This window comes from Watersipora subatra, chromosome 7 (genome assembly GCF_963576615.1).
Source record: "Watersipora subatra chromosome 7, tzWatSuba1.1, whole genome shotgun sequence".
Classification (NCBI taxonomy): Eukaryota; Metazoa; Bryozoa; class Gymnolaemata; order Cheilostomatida; family Watersiporidae; genus Watersipora; species Watersipora subatra.
This window is the reverse complement of record NC_088714.1, coordinates 26231281-26250691: the sequence shown is the minus strand read 5'-3', so window position 1 is coordinate 26250691 and position 19411 is coordinate 26231281. Positions and strand designations below refer to the sequence as shown.

Below are 19411 nucleotides of genomic sequence, written 5' to 3'. Positions count from 1 at the left end.
GAAGCTTTGTACTCCTGTATAGCATTAAACATTGCATGAAAGGACGACGTCTATGGCTGCTTCGTTTATGCGAAAGCGTTACCGGTTTAGGTTAGGTGTCAAGGTTGACACTCGCAATGCCGCTTGGTCGGGCTACTTGCTACTGTAAGTAAAATCGACAAACCGTATTGAATATAGGTCGATTAATATATAAAAAATTACACTGTTTTGTCATAGATATTAATTTCCTTTTTATTTATGCAGGGCTGAGACTCGCTCACGGGCGGCACGCCTGTGTGTGTTAATGTTTTACTGTGCAGTCCTACCACGACAGATTTTGGCTATCTTACTAACTTACTTTCCAATTAATCCTAAGCGCCAGTTCAAGGCATATAGGGTATATTAACCTGCATCACCGTGTATTAACTGAGCTTTGAGTAAAGTGAATCATAGTATAGTTGTTTGCATAAAATGAGGGTAATAAAGTGGTAAAAACTATATATATGAGTATTTATGTATCATCAGTCCGATTGTCTAAGGCCAAAGGTGATATAAATGATATATATGAGTATTTGTGCATATCAGTGAGTATTATCAGTCTGATTGTCTGTGGGCGGAAAATATACTTTATCTTGGTTTTTAATGCGATTGTAAAAGCTAAATCGCCACACATTTGTTCGGTGTTGGTGGCTTAATATCTTACTTCTAGTGTCATGTGTCACAGGTGCAAATTTAATGTATTCATTTAGTTGTATGTTATAGAGACCCGCTTCAATTTTTCTGAGGAATAGGGTATCCAGACTATCTTGCCTGTCACTCAGAGAAAGAATTTCATTTTTGTTGCGGCATTCTGTTATATTAGCTCTTTTACGGAGCCAGAAGATCCATCTCAGACCATTGTTTTGGACCTTTTCAATGTTATTTGATAGTCCCACTGCATATGGAGACCATACTTGGGTTGCATATTCAAGGATTGGTTTGACCATGGTATTAAAAGCTATAAGCTTTGTCTTTTTTGGGGCACCAGTTAAGTTTCTTTTTAGGATACCTAGTGTTCGATTCGCCTTGGCAATGACTTTGCTAATATGGGTGTTCCACTTCAATTTTGAGTCTATATGGATCCCGAGATACTTGACCGAGTTGGAGACCAGAATCTTCTCACTACCTAGTTCGAAAATTATATCTGGGGTGTCCTTTCCAAATTGAATGTGACAGCATTTCAACGGGTTGAATTTCATCCCCCATTGACTTGCCCAGTCATGCAACTGGTTTACATCCGCCTGTAAAACCTGAGGGTCGGGGTGGGAAGAGCATAACACCGTATCATCTGCATAGAGCCTAGCATCGGAGTTAGTAATTTGGTTTGTCATGTCGTTAATGTATAACGAGAAGAAAAGGGGACCAAGGACCGAGCCCTGTGGCACTCCAGATTTGACAGGGAAACTAGAGGAAGTAATCCCATTCACAGACACCACAGAGCTGCGACCCAGGAGCCAGTCTTCGTTGCAGTCAACGCATTTATTGTCAAAATTATATTGGCGGAGTTTGAATAACAATAGATTGTGGGAAACTTTATCAAATGCTTTGCTAAAATCAAAGCTAATCAAATGATGGTGTTTGTTTAGGTCATAGGCTTCAGCAGCTTGGTGAACAACATGGAGTAATTGGGTAGTAGTGTTTAAATCTTTACGAAAGCCATGCTGATTGGTTTTAAGTATCTCATGGTTATTAATATGTTGCCACATACGCGACCATATGATGTGCTCCACAGATTTTGCTAAAATGGAAGTTAGGCTAATAGGTCTGTAATTGTTTTTGTCAGTACGTTTTCCACATTTGTATATTGGCTTAATAACAGCTGTTCTCCAGTCGTTAGGGACTTTACCTTCCTTCAGACTGGTGTGTAGGAGGGTGCATATGCAGTCTAAAAAAATGCTATCGATACACGCTGAAACATGTTTCAGATCCTAGATTCTTATACGCTAACTCAATATTGTAAAAATGTTTTATTCACATGGTATTATAATGAACTCTTTTAAAAACAAACTTAACTCGTACATGCATGTCCAAGAGCAAAGGTTAAGAATAAGAGTATCACACAGAACACATGGGCTATGTGTCCTATGTGTAATGATATTGCTGGAACTGTAGAGGATAAAAGCACGACGCATACGCATACAGTGCTTCATATCACCTTTGACGGATAAACTCACACAGATATCTGAGTTAGATTCCAGATTATAAATTGGATTCAATGTTTTTTTTGCAACAAAAAAACCAGTAATACAAAGTGATGAACAGACTATTCATCATTATTAGTCTGTAACTTGGAAAATGCCTTTTAATGAGGCAAAGTGCCAAGTTTATTTATTTTAGGAGTACGACTTTCTAGCCAAGTTACCTGTTTGGTGGTGTCACCAGGAAGTGAACAAACTCAGCTAATTATAAAGAAGTTATAATGTGCACTGACCCGAAGTTTGAAAAACATGCTACAAAACAAAAAGTAAACGCTATGCTTAGAGCGATAAACTATACTTTCCATGATGCCCTGCGAAAACCCAGTTTCTAGCTCATACCAGTTTAGGCTGTAAAATCTGGAATATCTTACTGATACAGTGTGAGACGTAAACTAAAGGTCTGCTATTAAGGCGATAAATAATATACAGAATAGAACTTTCATGTCTGTCAGCAAGCTCAAAAGTTAAAAAAGGTCAAGTGCTGCTTGAAGCTAGTTAATCTTGTGGACACTAGAAACTTGACGGTTAAGTCTGACTGTTACTTCCTATAAAAGTTCTAGATGAGTATTGTCATTGACCTCGATAACCTGCCTATGATGAAATAATCAACAGCAGCTCTCAGATAACTCTGAACACTAGTTTTTGTCTGTCGAGGAGAATTAGAGAGAGAATTACATTAGACCAAATTCGGTAGACCTTGCTAAAAAGTCCCAGGTGGCTTTCTCACAAGGGTATAAAACTATAATCAATCCGTGAGTTTTTAATTAGAATGGCATCTGAAGTTTGGTGGCTTGCCAAACTGAGAATAGGGCTGTTTTCATACTCCTAACATAGTGATAAATGGGAGTTCTACACACATCATTTTTAAGCATTAAGTTAAGTATTAGGCAATAGTAAATTTAGTGCAGCGTGGAATATTGCAATAGTTATTTAGTGTGACTTGTAAGAATAGCCAGGCACACAAAATACTGTAGATTTGACATTTTACCTTATGCATCCCCAAGAAAAGTAGGATTATTACCACTGCTAAAAATACTACTTTATCGATAGTAGACTTTTTCTTGACCAATATTCGGCTAACTCAAACAAGGCTCTACAGAAACCTTGGATCATAGTGCGTTACTAATTAGGTATACCGTAAGTCCTCATGCTCAAGCCGCGCAGCTTGTGCTCAAAAACAGATGACTCACGAAAGAAAAAATAATCCTCCAACAAGCCGTCTGCGGTACCTAGCCGCCCTTACCAACAAGCCGCATATGCCCATAGACTGCGACTAACGACTGAGGTTTTGTCATCCTTGACCCTTCGGAAGCGAAAGTGTTGAGACGGGTTTCACTATACCGTCGTCCTCTTGAATAAATAAACAGGCTACAACAGTACACGTGAAAAGAATTTTCTTTTACTTCCAAGTTCGAATTACAATTCCTGAACCCTTGCATCAAGAACTTACTTGCCTTGTCTCAGCTAGATTTTTATCTGCTTTGATGTCAGCAGGTATTAACACGCTCCCAACCGCTTGTCTCTCACTCTTGCGTCACGAATTCATATCGAGTTAAAGCGATGAATTCTTCTTTAGTCTAAAGTATTCCATAAACATGACCTTGAAAATAAACGAGTAGGTCGCCAAAACCCATACATAAAAGTGTATCATGACTGCGATTCTATGGTTATAGCACGGAACTGTGCAAAGACCGATTTTATCGAGAAGCCGCCCTAAGCCCCACGTAAGTTTAAAAAACCTGGCTTTAGCCGCGGTCTATGACCTTGCACCAGAAGCCGCGCCCAACGACAAGTCGCACGGCTTGAGCATAAGGACTTACGGTAAAGACTTTCGGTAGGGCTGTGCTCAAATCACTTCTTTCGCTTTATCAAAATTCCTTTCAAATCAAACAATTCGCCTGATAATCCCAATTTAACTTCTACATCACTAAATAGGTAGTGATTTGGGAGAGTTTGACAAATCGTTTAGTACAGGACTATCTACGATGCCTAGCAAATGTTTGACAAGATAGGCTAGGTCATTGTCAGTTTTCTCTTTTTTATTAATCAATTGAACAGTAATGTTATATTTCATATTCCATTGTTATATGATCAGTATCTATATTATTAACACATCCTATTAACACATATTATTAGAATTATATTATGCAGCTGTAACTTGAAACCAACAATAACTATCATATAAAACTGTTAATATCCAATTTACTGAAAGCTAAAAGTAACATACTATTAGCCCATTCAGTACTAATTAGCTATCGGTTGACTGCCCCTCCAAGCCTAATTAATTTTTCAGTAACCTTATAATTAAAATAGAGCATCACAAAATTGAGTATAATTGGAGTACTTTTTAAAATAATCTAGATTTGTTTTTTTGCAGCTTAAAGGAAACATTCAAGGCTACAATTTGATATAAGTATCTGTGTACCTTTACAAATTCTACTAACCACAATTTATAGTACTTCCGTGAAAAATCTTTTTGATCAAAGTGAATGTCTATGTTTCAATGCAGCTCACAAGCAGATATTTGGTACTGGCATTGTTGGATGATGTTAAATTGATAGGAAGCTTTATCAGCAGCAAATCAAAAAAAAGATTTGTCAATTCCAAGCACTAGAACAGGTGTTACGAGCTTCTAACCAACACTACGTCACAGCACTACCACCACTACCAAACACCATGTGCTTATTATTGTTCCAATATAGCCTTGCCTTTGCCTAAAGCCTTTGGGGGACAACATGACTGTAAAATATAGATGTTGCACTCTGAGAAAACATTCAGAAAACAGAAACAAACTGCAAACAAAATTCCAAACTTTATCTAGATACGTTTTTATTTCGGGTTTTTCGTTCACTAAGTATTGCAAAATCGTTTTTATTTCTCAAAATGGCTGATTTTTTTGTTGCTAACAGAAATCACTTTATTTTAGTTTGCTGTTGGTATAAACATCAAACAAAAAAGGCATAAATATAACCCGAAATCGAGTTATAAAAACGTTCGCGTGGCGACATAATAGTCGCTCTGCCCATTAGCGTCAGTATCACAAAACTAAATTATGTTGCTATGCCTGCAAAAGAGTTAATTAAAATATTATAATCATGTGTAGCATAAAAAATCTATATCTTACACTGTTAGAGTATGTGTTAGAATACTTAGTTTGTTTGAAATTCACAACAAAAATTTCGGTTCTTTTTTCATTTTTTTTACCGGTTTAATTCTATACAGTGCCACGTAAAACTTACCCTCTTCCATGAGAAAGTTCTAATTTTCTTCTTGAACATTACTTTTGTTGCTATTTTCTTCACCTGAGCTGATTACCACCTTTAATTCACTTAAGAAGTTTGCCAACGTCAAGATAAACTTTTTCCAAAACGGCAATCAACAATTTTTCAGAACAGTTTATATCAATCGCGTAATTTGTTAGTCAAAAATCTATTGTCCAATTACATATTGGGTATCAAAATGATGCCCAGCCTCTTAAATTTCGTTTGGTGAATTAATAAAACCGATGTAGCTAAACAGCTAAGCAATAAAGCAACTCAAAGGTTTTCCCGAAACATTCGGGATCAGGCCCCAAGAGAACAGAACGCATCCCAAAATATTCGGGAACAGACCTGAAAGGGTTAAGTTCAAGACCTAACTTTTCTGCCACTATGCAATCCATTTTCCTCAGCTGGGAATATACTGGATAAAAGTATCATTGATAGAGCAAAGTACAGTGGACCCTTCCAACCCAATTTTACCATAATTCTTTTCAGTATGGGCATTGTAAGCCGAAAATGTTGTGTAGAGGGATATAGAAACTCATAGTATTTATCTAATGCAAACCTGGTAAATATCATCCAAGTTTTATATACATACTGTATATATAAAAAATTAGTAACAAAATAGTATAGCAACCTTAGTAATTATAGTTACCCACGGTAACTTTGATGTATTTGTGGCTATGATCTGCAATATAAAGTGACATTACAATGTGCTATGTGCTGTACATACTATAGGGAGTTTTTACCTTCGAGACAGACGTATAACATGAATGTTGAATTTAACTCTAATGAATTTACCATACTAAACGCATACATAAAGCTAAGTTTTAGTATGTATTTTACTAAACTTCACCTTTGCCATCGGCTGAAAATTTATCACCGTTCTGTTTCCAGTCTCGTTTTCACTATAACTTAGAACGAATGACGCTGAACTGAAGAGAGTGGGAGTATCGTATCTCTTCCAAGGTTGGTGAGAGAGATTTCGGCAAATAGCATATCCGACATCTTTGTTATTTCAAAATTTTTAGCTCACCGAGTCCAAATTTTAATTTTGAGAGAGTTTTTCGTTGATATTGTATGGCGGAAAAAAAGTTGTATGGCCGGAACGTAAAAACATCGTGTTCCACATGGTACGGAAAAACAATCGTATAACAAGAACATCGTAACCCGAGGGTGCACTGTATTCAACGTTTTCCTCTGTCGTACTTGATAGATAACCAGTAGATTACCACATTCCACCATAGATTCCACAATCATAGAGCTAACCATCTGTGCTAACTTATACTTTTGCTTTTATAACCGATTAAGTATCTATTGATGCTTAATTGGTGCATTTGCCTGATTATTTTATTTGTTTGTCAAACCAACCCTGAAATCATTTCTAAATCATTTCATGGGAAAATCACTAAAAGGGGGATTTGTTTCAAGCCATTAGTGATTGAGCACAACTTTGCTTTTTCACAACCGAGTTGATCATCTGGCAACAGTAATAAAAATCTGCCATGGTCATTGACATACTCTTATTATTGGCTGAAATGCAGAGTCATCAACACTCTACAAGTATATATAAATCTCACTGTTCATTCGTCTGTCCGGTTATAGCGATAAAGTTTAGCAACAAAAAATCACCTTCGTACTGGATTAGAACAGATGACATTCAAATCGCATGTCTACTAACAATCGCGCGTGACCACAAGGCGAAGCCATTCTTATCACACATCGCTTTTACCATATACGCATATCCCTTTCACGATTGCACGCACTAAATGTGCACTTTATATTGTTAATTAATAGTGCACCTACAGGTTACGATGCTCGTGTTATATGATTTTTGTGCTTTACGAAGTGGAACTTGATGTTTTTCTATTCTTGCCATACAAAGATGGAAATATTTTTGGCTTTTTCCGCCATACGATATTAGCAAAAATTTGCGAAAATTAGAAAAGATGCTGATAAGTTATTTGCCAAAAATCCTTTCACAACGCCTGAAAGAGATACGACGCTCGTTTTCTATCTCAGATCACTGTTATTCGTTATATTTTAAAGTGAAAATGCAACCAAAGACAGATAGGGGATAAAATTTTAGCCGATAGCAATGTTGAAGTTTAGTAAAATACATACACAAAAATTAGCTTAGCAAGTGTTGTATCAGTTTGTATTAATTGTATCATTATCAAATCATTTTTCATAGCAATCGTAGCAAAACAGACTTTTTTAACCCATTACTTGCTGATTATTTTACATTTAAATTCCTTTGCAGTTGTTTTATTTTTTTTCTTAATTTATTTCGACTGCACCAAACCCTTTTTTTCATGATATGAAGTGTGAATGTTAGTTGTTTGAAAAAGTTTGAACACCTTCACAGTTCTCTTATTTTTTCTCTCCATTTATTTGAATTGTACAAAACACTTTTCTCATGATATGAAGTTTCAAAATTAAAATGGTAACTGTTTTTATATATGTTAAATAAAAAGTAAATTTTCTGTGTAATCTTCTTTTTTATTACCTGGAGATAATAGGAGACGGGCGTTCATCTAGTTATTTCATAAAAATGGCTTTTGCTTATAATAAAGATGTCTGTTCTGTAACCAGTATCACAATGTGCGCTGTCTTGCTTCCTTTAACTTTGTCGTATGCAGCGCAACGTATCGTTGTAACTAGGTTCACGCAGGAGCTAAAAGCACTGCTCCGGTCGCTACACCGAGTAACAAATCTTACTTGTAGCTTTCTTACATTTTTACTGCACTGGTTATGTTTATAACCAACTTATTCAAGTTCTTTTTAACAATCTTTTTTTTTATGAACAAAAAGGATTGATTCTCAAACTGTTGTTTCTGGCAAATTATAGAAAAATATTATTATGCTATGAGATGTGAGTGATGCAACATACACTGAACATTGGTGCTTTTTAATTGCTGAAACAGAAATTTTGTACAGTGGAATGTAATAATTATTTTGAAATATTCAGATTTTTTGATGAAATTTTTTCAGCTGTTGGTGATTTACAGATGTCCTCGTTCTGTTTTAAGATTGTTGGTCCATGTAACTTTTGACTCGATTGCAATAGGTTTGGAAGTAGACAATTACAGATCAAAATCGAGCCCAAATTAGACAAGCTAACTTTTAAAAGGTCAATAATTAAGAGCATGATGAAAAGAAGGCAAAGGTTATAACCATAGATATATATACCTATGGTATATATATCTATGGTTATAACACTAGCAGTATGCTACATCGACATTGGCAAGCTTCAATTACCTTCAGAGCAGATTTAAAGGAATTAGTTTGCACTGCTATCATGAATACCATACTTTTAGACCTATAGAATACTTGAGCATGGATGAAAGTAACAGCAACCTTCTTCACTACGGCTTCTCTTCTATTGATGAAGAAATTGCCAAAGACCAAAGAGAATCCGAGTGAGTTCTCATTACATTCAAAGCAATTCTAGAAAATTCCAATGGATTAGTTCAGTTGATAACAGAGCATCTTCCGGCAGGTTTGCTAGTGGATCGGCCGCCCTCGCTAGTTCTTCTAGCCAAGATGGAGTACTGGAAAATGTCAATCCATCTGTTATCCTTGACATAACAGGCGCTGGAGAAAAGAAGCAACAAGGTCAGTTATAAAACATTTACAGCCTGAATCTGGTGTGATAGTATAGATCTGTGAAATATTTCGATTCCGCTTTTTTTATTTTAGAGCTGCTGGCCTCACAAGAAGAACCTTCTAGCGTATCAGCACCAGAGCCCCCTCCTGCTGATCTTGCCTCTACCACTAAGGCAAAACCAGCTCCTAGGTCGAGAAAGAGAAAAGGTGGAAAGGTTGGTAAGCTAATACATGTATAACCGTAGGTAGTTGAGCTAAGGCGAGTGCAGCTCATAGCTTATGTTCCTAATCGACATGCTTTGGCATTTGATAGGTCGTGAGAGACGAGAATGCCCCCAAGCAGCCGCAGACAGGCTATGTCATGTTTATGAACAAACGTAGAGAGGATATAAAAGCGAAGAATGCGAATATTACATTCTCAGAGCTCACAAAGACTATTGCTTCTGAATGGAGCGCTATGGATCTTGTAGAAAAGAAGGTATAATCTTTACTATAATAAGAGTCGTGTCTGTCTGTCCAAAGCCACACTAGGAGTGTTAGGAAAATTAATTGCACCACAGGGGAATCATACTCAAATTTTCAGAATACTAGACAAGCGGCTACCACTGCACCCCTCACTCACTTTCCTCATCTAAGAATAGTTATGCACATAGTTACTACACTTGATCTCTCATGAGACACTAGCGTACTAGTACTGCTACTACTAGTTCATGATACTGCCATTGTGTTAGTGTTTATAATACACTGCCGCCATTAAATTTACACAGCTAAAGCTTTTATTTTAATGGGCTGTGAACGTGTAATGGGTTGTGTTAGGTTTTTAGTTGACTGTCAGATGTAATACACTGTTTATCAGTCTAAATAGGTAGATAACTCTGTTTATTTTTGGAATGACCAGACAGAGGCCTTCACAGTGTCTTATAATATACCTTTGTTCAGAGTGAATGCTTATTGGGTATAAAAAATATCTTTTTTACCACTTTCAATCCCAGACAATGACTCCTTGGTACGGCCTGTTTTTAACAAATGAACCAAAATTATCATTTAGTAGTGAGCTGTAGTAGTGAATCCACTGTTATTCACATATTTGTTGTTGATGCACAGCTGCAATTCACACTTTCAATGAGCTATTTTATTGAGCTATAAATAGCATATTTCGTACTATTCACAATTTCATACGCGTATCTTCTGTGACAACTAGTCTTGATCAGCTGTTATGAGATCAAGACTCACGTATGTAATAGCGTATATAGAAATAACTCGCATTACTTTAAGATGTCTGCTTCACATACCTTTAATTAACGCTCGAAATAATATTTTATTTGGAAACCCAACGTGCAATACTAAAAAAATCTTATATTTCAACTCCAAATATAACAATAAAAGTTAAATTACCCCCACAGGCTTGTTCATCTAACTGAGTTTAAAATATCATTTTTATATTATTTAATCAACACTTGACATAATTTTTACTGTTGAACTAGGCACAATATAATGAAAAACATAATAATAATTTGCTGCTGTATAGCGATTCTCGAAACTTTTTAGAGCGTGACCAGATCTTTCAATGGCCTGAGACTGACATATATTTTAAACCTTCATTTGGTAAATACTAAGACTTCAGAGACAAGTCATCAGAAATGATGGTTGCCACTAATAATGTCGAATAATAAAATAACAAGCTAATGACGAAGGGTTTTCTTTCAAAGTATGAATATTTCTGTTCGGGAATTAGACCACAAACTAATCCGCAAAATTTCTGGGGTGTTTTCAGCTAAACTCCTTTCACGAGATAGTTCAAAATTAGCTCCAAAATGATTTGAAGCCCTGGTTTGAAAATTGTGTAACATCTTCATCTGGTGTCTCTGAAACCATTACATTTGACAAAAATATATTGTTCGTGTAATAAAAAATTGGGGATTTCTTAAAACATTTAAAATACTTGAGCAGCACTTAAAACTGTTGAATTTTTGATTTAATTTTTAATACCGGAGAATCTCAGAAACTCATAAAAAGTAGACGGGAATGATTGATCTTTCACTAATGAAAACCATTGCTTTTGAAAGGAAAAATAAAAATAAAAGATAAACCTTGACCAATCAGGCCACTTTTGTCAAAAATTGCTCAGCAGTAAAACCACTCGTGGCATCATGTAGATCTCACAATCACTGTTGATTGAGGCTTTGGCTATGGAAAGTAGAGATGCCCCGATTCTAAATTCACCAGCCGATTCAGATACCGATCCGATATACCGATCCTAATTAAAAAATAATCCGATTCAGATCTTTTGTGTTGCATAGATAGTAGCTCATTTTATTATGCAAATACAAACATAATGCAAAGAAAACATGAATATTATTGTATTTATTTGTTTGCATTCATGGAAAAAAATATATGCATATTCACATACTGACATACCGTGCATGTAGTAACAAAACAGTCCATGTTTCTTGTAATTTGTAAATAAAGGTAATTACTGTTAGTGGTACAGTTCTATCTGTGATAACAAAGTCCCTCTTCTATTGTTGGATGAACTGCTGTGCCTGTACAAGTTTAGAGCAAATCAATGTTTCTTTTAAAAACCGTTAGTGATTCAATTATCTCAGTAAGACGTCTCTTTTCTTCCATCATTATCAATGTAGCCAAGCGTACTGAAGGGGATTCCCTTGCAACAGATGTTGGAGGACAGGCTACATACCGATACGCCACTGGGGTTACCGTTTTGTGTACAATACAAACGATCCATTGTATCGTCAGGGTCAAGAGAGTGTTAGATAACTTTATGCGTCGACTGTTAAAATTACTTTCGTAATGCTAGTAAATAGAAATATTACACTGCGTTCTTGTTTCCCATTTTTGTTATCTTGTTCGTGATTGCTTGCAATAAAACCTATCGCTGTAATTGGGAAATACCACACTTTTTGTTTACGTTCTGGCTAAAAAGTTTCCTTCGCTGTGTTGATCAGGCTATAGACATGAAATAAATTGTGTGGCAGGCCTGAAATTCATTAAGTAAAAGTAAGAAGCTTACAGCTGATTTTTTATTAGTATAGCAGGCTAAAATACAGTTTTCTGCTAAATGGTTGATCTGTAAAAAGTATCGGAAGGTTCAGATTTTTTAAGAAAAGATCGGCCGATACCGATTCAGATACTTGACACTCATATCGGCACCGATACCGATTCCGATACCAAAATCGGGGCAACTCTAATGGAAAACCTTTGTAATGGCTCGCCTTAACACGCAAAAACATGGATCATTGATCGCATAGTTAACAGATTCACCAAAAAGTTTTGCAGCAATAAATTTAGGATATTGAGTTTTTTTTACATCATAATATCACCGTTTCCAAATTTTTTATTCTCTGTTTAGGATGGATAAAAAGAAGAACTGTAAACAGCGGCGTAAAGGTATTTCTGCTAGTTAAACTCTTCAACACTGGGCCTCACATATTTCTTATAAATGGGTTTTTTTATTAGAGAATGGGGCTATGTGATTTGGTCAAACTGCAAAGACGATAATGTTTCACTATTGCAGCCGGCTTCACTAAACTAAAAAAGATATTAAACATCAATTTTGTTTGTCAAATTTTCTGTGGATTCCAAAAAAAGCATTAGATTATATCAAAGCTTTATGGCAGAAACTCCAGATTTCACAGCAAAAGTACCAAGTGTACATCAGTAAAATTTGTTTGGCAAGACCTAATTTCGTCAGAATGAGCAAAATATATTATAATGAATGAGTGATCTGAGACTTATCATTCAACTAAGACATGCAGAGATATTGTGGTAGATAATCATTAATTGGAGTGATCTACTCATTTTTTCAAGCTTTACTTTTGACCAAAACATGCTCAGTATTGCCACATGCAGAGAAATTGTAGCTAAAGAAAGCTGCCATCCCATGCAGCTACATGTATGTATATCATACTAACATTTGCAATTAGAATATTTTGGTTGATGTGTCTAGGTGTGTGGGGCTAGTCTTCATGTTTATGGTTATTTGGTTTTATAGAAATATTTGGATCAGGCGGAAGAGAAAAAAGCAAAATATGTGGAAGAACTCGAGCTCTACAAACAGACAGCAGCATTCAAAAGTTTTCAGAGCAAGAAACAGGCGCTAGCTGTGGCTGCTAAAGGTGCTCCGAGCGCAGAGGCTACTGGCAGCACAAGTAAAGCAGGAACAACTGCGGCGGCACCTCCACGCATGCCAGGAATGGACCTTCCTATCTTCACCGAGGAGTTTCTTGAACACAATAAAAGTCAGTATTCTCAATAGTTATTCAAATCATACAAAGACAATGTTGACACGAGATTATATTCACCTGCTATTAAACATGGTAGTTGGTTCTTATCATACAGTGTTGTATCTGGTATGCCTTCAGGATAGTAGTGAAGATGGTTTCAGCTACAGCTATTGTCGTAATAGTTTGTACTGTGATCCTTCGCTACTTCGCAGTTCACCTTCCATCGTTTCAGTACTTCGCGGTTAAAAATGAAAGAAAATTAATTACAAAAACATTAAAAAGTTAAAATCCTTAAATATGCATACATAAAATACATTTACAAACGTTTGACTTCCTTTTCACTACGAACCCAGTTGATCACAAGTACGAATATTCAGACCAGATGAAGTCAATCTCTAGTGCAATCTCTGAATTAAAATACTGAAGTTGAATCAATAATTATAAACTGAAAGTCAATCAAGATAACTTTAGTTGACTCACTTATTACATGGGAGATCAGTACAATATGTTTAGAAAGCAGTTCCAGCATTCTGGTGTTAAAACTTTGGCTCACACATATACAGTGGAACCTCAGTTTTCGAACATAATCCGTTCCAGAAGGTTGTTCGAAAACTGAGTTATTTGAGATCCGAAACAACTTTTTCCATCAGAATTAATGTATGTTAATTTCAATTCGTTCCAAGTGGAGAAAACAACTTCGGTAAAGTATTTTTTAACAGTTTACACCATAAACTGTACTGTATATTGCATACTATAAATAAAAAAGGGTAGATATAGATCATGTTTATTTGCAATAAACGATTTTCTATTTATGATGATGAAAAAAGAAAACAAAAAGTAAAAATTTTGTGTTTGCTCTTATATCATCGAAAACATTGAAGGTTAAAATACAGTACTAAAAATAGCAGAAATTGATAATGAAATAGCAAAAAATGCAACAGATCAGTTAAATCATAAATCGTGGGAAAAAGAAAATATAAACAACAATGGCATGTTTACTTCGTTCACTGCAACAGTTTACTTCATATATTTGAAGGAGAATCCTCATCCAAAACAATTTATGGTAACTCGACTATAGAGGAGTTGTCTCCCTAGCAAATCTCTTTGGTAGTGGAGAAGCCTTCCCAGATGACTCCTCTTTGTAAAGAATTTATGAGCGTATCTTACTTATCTCTTTGTTAACGAATGTTTCCATGCTGTATCCGAAGCAGTTCTGAATGTTTAATTCCAACGTGCATGCTCTGGTTTGGTCGAGAAATGAACTTATGTTCGAGAATCGAGACGAACAAATCTCAAACTTTTTGGTTGAAAACCAAGTTGTTCGAAAACTGAAACATTCGAGAACCGAGGTTTCACTGTACTTTAAAAAATTGTTTCTATTTCACAGATTTTCATTTATCACAGGGTGACCCCCGTCCCCATTAATCACAAAATGTGAAAGATTGCTCCACAGTTGCACCTCTAATTGGGAATTTAATCCATTCAAAAAACTGCTTCCTCTTGTAAAACTGTGACATTGGGAGGCAGCTATTCTCATCAGCGTATTCTAATTTGTTTCATAGCTAATTTTTACTATAATAAGGTGGTGATAGAGATGCAGAGCATGATGAACATAGGTTGGGTGAAGTTTACTATAATAAGGTGGTGATAGAGATGCAGAGCATGATGAACATAGGTTGGGTGAAGTTTACTATAATAAGGTGGTGATAGAGATGCAGAGCATGACGAACATAGGTTGGGTGAAGTTTACTATAATAAGGTGGTGATAGAGATGCAGAGCATGACGAACATAGGTTGGGTGAAGTTTACTATAATAAGGTGGTGATAGAGATGCAGAGCATGACGAACATAGGTTGGGTGAAGTTTACTATAATAAGGTGGTGATAGAGATGCAGAGCATGACGAACATAGGTTGGGTGAAGTTTACTATAATAAGGTGGTGATAGAGATGCAGAGCATGACGAACATAGGTTGGGTGAAGTTTACTATAATGAGGTGGTGATAGAGATGCAGAGCATGAAGAACATAGGTTGGGTGAAGTTTACTATAATAAGGTGGTGATAGAGATGCAGAGCATGAAGAACATAGGTTGGGTGAAGTTTACTATAATAAGGTGGTGATAGAGATGCAGAGCATGAAGAACATAGGTTGGGTGAAGTTTAAACTAATTTGGTTTCTTTGTCTTTTATTACATTTTATATTTTTCACATTTTATTTTTAATTGTAACTTTCAGTCTTTGCCATTTTGCTATTAAAACTGTCAAGTTTTAAAAACTTCAAACTTGGAGTCTGAACGATGACTTTATATGCATTGTCGCGTATTTGCTAGTTTTGCATTCATATAGTTGGCCCTAATGCAATTGTACATAGCTGCTTGACGGTGTTGGATATCTTTCGTTTTAGCCAGTTAGCTGTACCCGAGGTAGCTTGTGCATAAGCCTAGAGTGACTGTCTTGTCTCACGGTGCAAACCAATAACTGAATAACCAAACTGAATAAAATACAACATTTTTTACACCTCGATTTTGAAAATTTTATCGTTTTATAATACAAATAAAGTGTAGAAGGTTACACAAGTTAATGAATGATTGTAAATACTGCTGAATGATCACTAGAGCTTCACGATTGCTAAAAATCACCAGGTGATTTGATATTGCACATAGACAGTTCACAATATACTGCTATATTATTACTACGTAAAAAAACTAATAAATTTTTGTTAATATGGTTTTGTTTATTTTAACTTAAAAGAAACTGTTTTGTGTTCTGATAATTAGAAAGATTTATTTCGTGAATGCCCGTGCGCGTGGAAGACCATGGAATGAGCGTATTATAAGACTAGAAGGTCCATGCGTTTTCGTTCTAGTATCGCTCACTTCGAAAATGGTCAGATGTATGATAAATCATCACTACACGATTACGTGTATATTGTTTATACGATTGGCAATATATTTTTAATTGTTTGCTATCTTTAAATCATCTACCTTCAAAGTTGCCACCAAACAATCCAATCGCCATAGGGTGAAGCTCTAATAACCCCAAATTGTCTGCCTTACCAGTAACCATATCAAACATCCTTTCTTTTCCACTGCTAAGGTCTAAACACACTAGGCGATATCACTGGCATATGCCTATACACACTTGAGTGGTTCACCAACAAACCATATCGTGGGCACGCTTACCAACTGCCAATAAAATTCTGTATCATCAGTTTCTTCGGAGTTGTTAATAAAGTTAAGTTAATATGGTGCCTTCTAGGCAACGGCGTAAACAGCTTCCACTTTTGTCCTAAGACCTATCTCACTTTCATGGATTGTTCACTACAAGAAGACGTAAGAAAAAAAGATTCTTGTATTTTTAAAAGCAATATTTTACGATTTCTATATATAGTTTACTTTATAGTAGTTTTTATTTTTAATATAATAAATATTCACCATTCTCAAGATGGTCAACCTGCGCAACGATTGACTTCCAAATGTTGGTTATCAACTGGGTTTTTTTGTTGTTATTTTTGTATGTTGTGTCGTACAGGTTTTTAAATATCGCACTAAATATTGTACTGCGATATTTAGTATGATATCTCACTGAATATTGCCTAATGTGTTTGCATCTTTACATGGCCATCTTAAGGCGGGCCATACATTGCCATTGAGCGCTATGTGAGAAAAAATTGTTGGAAACTCTGATGGAGTGAACCTGTCATCGGGCTTGCTCATGAAGTATTACACTTGCAGTGGGCTATTTCACAAGGGCAAAAGACAGTTCGAACATCGCTGCTCTTTAGTTTAAAAGGCAGTTTTGTTTTCAAACTATGAATATCATATTGAATTTCTTGGGTTCGAAAGAAATAGTAAAAACAATAATGCTCGGTTTTTTGTGTGATTTATTTTAATCATCACAAGTAGTTAAATAAAAGAAAAAAGCCGGAAGAGTGATGAAGCCCATAATATGCATTAGCATAGCTAGTCGAATTATTTTGATTAGGTAGGTTATTTCGATTAGGTTATTTTGATAGAAAGCAGATCGATGCCTAGCAGTCGCAATAAGCAGAGTTGTATGCTATTCACACAGTTGTTAAAGTTATTAAATGCTCGTACCTTATATTATCATATTATACTCTCATATACTCCTCATATTCTACCTTATAACCGCAGTAATAGCCTACCGTTTTCCCGAGACCTCGAGCACACGTGAACCTTTCTTTTAAGGTTTCTTACTCTCAGCTCTGCTTTATTTCTCCTTGGAGTTTGAACTTATTAAAAATAGCCTTATTATTCTATTATCTTCTTACTCATTTGTCGAAACATTAAATTGTGTTTAAATGAAATATGTAGACCTGATGAACATCTGCACCCGGGTAATGTTACTCACAGTGGGTTACGAGTCTTACCGTTTAGCAGATCTGTATTTATGAGACGTAACATAGAGATGTTGCTCAAACCGATTAATGATGAATGCAGGTCGTGAGAAGGAGCTACGCGAGCTGCGCAAACTTAACTATCAGTACGAAGAGCAGAATGCGATTCTGAGCAAACACGTCGAGGAGCTGAAGGGTATCGCGAATAGTCTTGACGAGGAGGCTAACACACAGAGGAATAACAACATTGCTCTCATTCAGCACCTAGAGTCTCTACGGGACACCCTCACCTCCAGCTTTGTCAGCATACCTCTACCAGGTAGCTTGTTGACTCTAAACACCTGCTCATCCCTGTCACTGTATGTAATCCGCACTGTATTAAAATACTGTTATTGACTGTGACTACCTAGGTTCATAAAGTACTATTTATTGTTACTCAGCTTGACTCTTTTGCTATGGAATCCCTTTATAACGACTCATCTTCGTACCCATACAGAAACATAAAATTACATAATTCATGGATCACAGAGTTAACAGATCCACTTGAAATTTTGTCACCATACATTTAGGATATTAGGTCATCATTTTGCCTAAACAAAAATTGAACCAGTTAGTTTTTTTATTCAGAATTCACAACATAATATCAATTTTCAATTTTTTTAATTTTTGGTTTAGGGCAGGTGAAAAAAGAAAAAGTAATAACCTAAATTTATTTGTGTTAGTGAAATTCTTCAACATTACGCCTCAGCTATTTTTGATAATTGTATTTTGTATTAGAGAATGAGTCTGCGGTTTGGTCATACTTCGAATTTATAGCGTTTATCTTTTACAACCCGTTTCACTATACTAAAAAATATTCAACTTGACTTTTGCTTGTCAGATGCATAGATTCCTGTACAGAATTGTCTGTTGATTCTAAAATAACTTTACATTAGAGCTCTATGAAAGAGACTAGCTTTCACAGCAAAATACCGAGTGTATGTCGGCAAAAATTTGTCAGCATGAATTCCATCAAAACGAGCATAAATTTCCGTAGTGAAAGAGTTCAGATGCTGTATGTTTTAGTTTGAACAAGCTCTTCACAAACATAGGCTCACTGATATGCGTTCAACATCACAAGCATAGTGATGTACTTTTCTACCTCACATAAGCAACATTAGTAGATAAATTTATCAGCTATAGTTGCTGCAGTAAGGGAGTAACAACTGCCAGCACCTTAGTGGTATCAAATGATATCACATCCTCTAGATGTAACATTCAAAGTTGCTGTTTGGCATCAGTTGCTGTTTGGTCCCACTCATACATCTATTATTGTTTGGTAACACGGATATCACATCTGTTGTTATATAGGTTCAAAGGAGGTGCCGACTGTTGCAACAATTGACAGTTATATGACGAAATTACATAAAGTAATACTTGACTCGCCACAAGAGCATCAGGATCTCATCGTGGCTGTCAGGGAAGTTGTCAACAAGTTGAACCTCGAGGCTTATGTCACCTAATGCTTTGACGTTCAATTCTTTCATCTTGCAATCAATGTTACTAGTACCTAACTGTCTCTCCATCTTTATTATATTAGTCATAGTTCATATCCTGTACATAGGTTTACTTGCCATTGATGTTGCATGACATATAGGTACTGGATTGAATTATCTTGTTTCTTATACTAAGAAGGAATTCCATATTGCAAATTAAAATAAAGATTTAGTTTTATTGATATGTATTT

At 35.8% G+C, this 19411-nt stretch overlaps 1 protein-coding gene across 1 annotated transcript; it reads left to right on the top strand.

Moving 5' to 3' along the window:
* The first annotated feature begins 115 nt into the window (after window positions 1-115).
* On the top strand, window positions 116-19404 carry LOC137399505 (high mobility group protein 20A-like). Its single transcript, XM_068085648.1, has 8 exons — window positions 116-144; window positions 8797-8898; window positions 8979-9094; window positions 9179-9300; window positions 9399-9563; window positions 13098-13344; window positions 17789-18004; window positions 19036-19404. Exons 2-8 carry the CDS (start codon window positions 8816-8818, stop codon window positions 19185-19187), a joined length of 1101 nt encoding a protein of 366 aa, XP_067941749.1. The 5' UTR covers window positions 116-144; window positions 8797-8815; the 3' UTR covers window positions 19188-19404.
* The last annotated feature ends 7 nt before the right edge of the window (window positions 19405-19411 follow it).